Source organism: Montipora foliosa, chromosome 9 (genome assembly GCF_036669935.1).
Source record: "Montipora foliosa isolate CH-2021 chromosome 9, ASM3666993v2, whole genome shotgun sequence".
Classification (NCBI taxonomy): domain Eukaryota; kingdom Metazoa; phylum Cnidaria; class Anthozoa; order Scleractinia; family Acroporidae; genus Montipora; species Montipora foliosa.
Window position 1 is genome coordinate 13,382,378 of NC_090877.1, and position 5,000 is coordinate 13,387,377.

At 38.8% G+C, this 5,000-nt stretch overlaps 1 protein-coding gene across 1 annotated transcript in view; it reads right to left on the minus strand.

Annotated features, from left to right (window-relative positions):
- LOC137970013 (3'-5' exoribonuclease HELZ2-like) overlaps window positions 1-5,000 on the minus strand; it is a 76,614-nt gene that overhangs the window by 60,921 nt on the left and 10,693 nt on the right. Inside the window, exons 7-10 of the mRNA XM_068816457.1 lie at window positions 3,595-3,657; window positions 2,793-2,966; window positions 2,440-2,476; window positions 1,872-1,966 (exon numbers count right to left, since the gene is read on the minus strand). Of these exons, the coding sequence (XP_068672558.1) occupies window positions 1,872-1,966; window positions 2,440-2,476; window positions 2,793-2,966; window positions 3,595-3,657 (369 nt within the window). The remainder of the gene's footprint in view (window positions 1-1,871; window positions 1,967-2,439; window positions 2,477-2,792; window positions 2,967-3,594; window positions 3,658-5,000) is intronic.

The following is a 5,000-nucleotide window of genomic DNA, read 5'->3' on the forward strand; positions in this document are numbered from 1 at the left end:
TATCAGCTCATATACCTTGGTTTGACCTTATATGGTAAATGATAGATCTAAGTGTTGCCAAGCTAAAAGTTTTTTCGCCGGAAAGAGAAATTTCTCTCTGAAGAAAGCAAAAAAAAAAGTTTTTCTGGACAGCTGGGTTAAATTCCGACGTTTAGAAGTACGCGAAAAGGTAAGAAATGTTTTTGTGACGAGCCTGCGTCTGTCTGACCACAAGGTGTTACACGACATCGCATCGGTTCTCATCAAGATTTTTTGATTTCGCTCGGATTTGCTCGCTTTTTTCGCTCGTATTTCGTACTTTCTAAACTTTTGGAGTTTAAAGGAATTTAATAAAACAATTATTCCATTCGCGCTTGCTGGATATGAGACTGGTTATAGCCAACTCGGCGCTACGCGCCTCGTTGGCTATTTACCATCTCATATCCAACGCGCGCTCATGGAATAATTGTTAAATATACCTTAGTTTGACCTTATATGGTAAATGATTGCGTTAAGCGTTGCTAAAGGTATCTTTTTGCTAAACTAAATTTTTTTCGCCGGAAAGCGAAATTTTTCAGTGAATAAAGCAAAAAAAGAAAAGAAACTTTTTTAGTGGAAAGTCTGGATCAATTTCGACGTTAAGAAGAACGCGAAAAGGCAAGAAATGTTTTTGTGATGAGCCTACGTCTGTCTGACCACCAGGTATTACACAACGTCGCATCTTCATCAAGTTTTCTCCATTTCGCTCAGCTTTCTCCCTTTTTTCGCTCGTATTTCGTACTTCCAAATATTTGGAGTTTAAGGAATTTAATAAAACGATTATTCCATTCGCGCTTGTTGGATATGAAAATGGTTATAGCCAACTCGGCGCTACGCGCCTCGTTGGCTATTTACCGTCTCATATCATGGAATAATTGTTAAATATATATATAAGACGTTCGCCACCTAATTTGATTGGCAACCCGATTACTTGCCGCATAACTTGATTGAAAACCCGATTACTTTGAACGCATACTTTGAATTCTAAAATAAACTTTCATCGCCACGGTAAGTAAACATGGATAATCTCAAGTGCCCTTGAGCTCTGGTCATACTTAAAGTATACTTACTCCGCTAGTATGGACCCACCTACTATTTTCCACTTCAAGCCCTAAGGGCGGCTTGTCTTGAAACAGAAGCTCTTGCCACAATAGGTGGGGTCATACTAGCCGAGTAAGTATACCTTAAGTATGACCACAGCTCAAGTGCGACGTGACTTACGATTGTCGCAGCGTTTTAAAACATGTTTTGTTTAAAATGGTACGTCAATTTTTCTGACATACACGACAATCGTAAGCGAGTTGTAGGTTTGATTTACACGAAACAATTCGTTTTGTACGCCTGCCGCCGTAAGTTTGTCGCACGCGACAAAAATCGTACCGTGTAAATAGGCCCTACGGAGGGTGCCACCTGGTACGCGGTTATTTTTCCTTGTACAAGGACTATGGAAAACGAATAGATCTTAGATACTGTCATTGGAACGTGAAATAAAAATTGGGAGTAGCCGTCAATTAAAAAAAAAACAGTTAGGTTTGTTTTCCGAAAAAAGGTGGATTATTTCATTGAACAGTAACTAGTAACACGATTGACGTAAATGTATCGTTTGTATCGATCTCAATGATGTTTAATCTAGCCCTTCGAAAATCCCTTTTCTCAGATCTCTCAGAAACAAAATGTGCCATTACGCCTTCTCTTTTGGTGTTTCGCCCAAGGAAGATACTTTCTACATAGGTCTTTCGAAGTATTGCTAGGAAATCACTCCACAAAACTTGACCAAAGGGATTGCGTGATGCTCAGTTTGCATGTGCACAATAACATTAGGTGACACTGACCCTGGGGTTAAAATGCCCTACCGTTTCATTTTTGGTCCCTTTTGAATTCTTCAACATCTGCGAAATTGTTTGCATTATTGCTCGGGCCCTCTTATTTTCAGGTTCAAAATGTAGAACTGAGAAAAGAAAAGTAGAGACCGTATAAAATACAAAATTCTTCCCTTTAGAAACTCTACTCCAAAAAATTCTTCTTCAAATTTCTCAGGTGCAGCCATCTAATATAATGTTTCCCCATTCTTGTTATACAAAAATTCTTTGTGTCAAAAAGATAAGACAACTGTAACACGTGACAACTATTCATGATAGTGGTGCCCGTGCAGTTTGAAGGGAAAATGAGCGATGTTAAAATTCTTATACAAACACCTCTTTTGAAAGAAATTGTATTGCAAACATTAGTCCGGCTTAAAGTTTTTTTCTTTTGGAGAGGGGGCTCGCTTTAATAAGCAGTAAGTTCAGATGTGTTCAACATGAACTTGTCCATAGAGGACATAATTTGCGTCCAGAATAGAAATGGACAGAATGAGAAACAGGAAAACAGGAAAACACTCAGAGTAACGCCTTTTTACGTAATTTTTTTTAACTTGCATACCGCGCTTGCATTCCTCTTCTGCTTTGTTTTGTCTCCCCTGAATGATTAAAATAAGGAAAAAATAATAATTAGGGTTCCCTTTCTTCCTTATTCGTTTCTTGTTTTACCTGTCATTACTGTTGGCGTCGAGTTTCCTCTGTAACCGGCATATAAACGACGAATTGATAGCTCATCTAAAATCTTTTTTGAAGATGATAAAGTTAAATTTGTTGTCTTTCTAAAAGCGTAACTCAAACAAACCCTGACGTTTCGGTTTAGAAACCAATTTGATTGATGCTGTTTCCAAGATCGAGAGACATCCTTGTTACATTGTATTGTGTGAGGTATTAAAAAAAAACCATAGATAAATTTACCAATCGTAGCAAACATTCTGCCCTACTGAGCTGAACTCCGGGAATAAATTTGACGTTTAAGAGCTCTAGTAATTCACTAAAATGCTCTAAGGCCAGGTTTAGGTTTCCACGTTCCATTTCCTCTTCTCCAAATTCAACCATTGTTATTATTACTTCGCATGCCACTCTTTCATCCTGCGAACATAATAAAAAGTTGACAACCCTAAATGAAGCGCCATCCACCACAAAGAGGACCAACCATTGTAAGACAGTAAGTAGATCCCTCCTCCTAAGAAGGACCAGTTAAAAGTCTCACACAGCCGCTTTGTTCACATCATGGTTTATATAGTCGATCCATCTTATTTACCTTTTCTACCGGTTGTACCCCAGGGCCCGGTTGCTCGATTTACGTGGTACCTGGTTAGCACTAACCGTTGGTTAAGAGGTACAAAAACCTGTAGGTTTCCATGCTATTTAACAGTAGTTAGCGCTAACCATGCTTCGAGTAACCCTAACCAGGTCTTATATTCGATGGACAGCACTGTCTACCCTGACATATACCATTAGGGTTAGCTGTTTGAAGTTCTCAAAGGAAATGTAAAGTTGATTGGTTGCGAGGAATTTCTATTCGTCCCATTCCAGTTAAATCTGATACAGGCGACAAAACGGCGAATGTAATTTTGGGTAAGAAACTCACCAGTAATTAACAAAACAGAAGCAACCACAAAAAACACAAATAAGAATTCATACGAATCTGTTCAATCTACTAACACAATTGATATCTCAGAAAATTTAAAAGTGCACAAAGAACATCGAAGCGTACCTTTTTGATCTTCTCGCTAAGTTTTTCTCTTACATCTGTGAGGGTTCTATTAATATCTTTACACTAAAAAGCAATTCACGTGAAACATTTAAGTAAATCATGGCACATACATACATACTTTATTGACTTTCCCCGTAGAGGCTTTTCAAAGACAATAAAACACAAAAACAGCGATAAAGATAAGATGGTAAATGATAAAGGCAAGGGGTTGCCCTTTATCTGATAAAAAATGAATTAATTAAGCAAAAAGTATATTGGTGAAATTTGCCTGTAACCCTCTCATGCGATAAATTAAAGTGGAAATGTTAGGCAGACATCTGACATCTACATGTTACAGCATTCGACAAAGTCCATTTTCGACCTATGACTGTTTCTGCTTTGGTAGTCTCATACACAGTAAGACGTTTAGCGACATCACGCCAAGCCGGCCTCTTCTGCTGGAGAGAACAGGACAGCCACAGCGCCGGGAACTCCATCCCCTACTCTTAATTCTCGAATAGTGTATGGGTTCTTTAACTGCGTCCTACAGGGAACTTACTAACATTTAGGATGTTTGTAAGACGGGGCCCACGTTCATAGTCATTATCCGAGAAGACTTGAAAGTGTAACCATTTGCAGTTGAGATTACAAAGGCAGCACTTTCTCGTCAGTTATTTTAAGATCCCTGAATGCTGATGCGGCTGGAGTTCGAACCAGCAACCTCCCGCATGATAGCCGGATGCTCAAGGTGCGCGGTGCTACAGGTTCACGCAGACAGCATAGCGTACTAGCCTTTTCTAGTGAACAAAGAAGAAAAATTATCTGAACTTGAATTAAGAGAAAAAAAAGTGAGTACGAAAGTGGGAACGGTATTTTTCTTTTCTCCGTTATGAACTGAATAAGTATAGGAAATCGTATGAACGTGAATCATATGAACGAGGGTGCATTTCGTGTTTTTATGGGCATCAGTGATATTTCAAAAATTCTCAAAATTCGGCGAGTGCAACTTGAGAACTTTCAAAAATCACGAATGACCATAAATCCCGGGCCCGAAATGCATGAGCAAGTTCATACTTTTTCTAATTTATTATACACTCCTGAAAATTACTGCAAAGCTGTGTTTCCATAACAGATTTTGTATTTCATTCTATAACCTTTTGGCACCTTATAAGCTATTTCTGCATTCGTCATTGACCAATCAGAAATAAGACTGTGAACCCAGACGTATTTCCGGCAGTCGTTTCTCTCCCCCAAAAAATAGCGTCTGCGAAAGCGAGCTGCAAAATGATTTCTGTGACGTAAAAATCTTAGCCAATCAGAATTAGGTTCATAAATCTCCAGAACCAACACGCAGGGAACACACAAAGTACTTGCGCGTTGTCCACAAGAACACAAGTCAGATTAATTGCGGGCAATATGGAGGATAT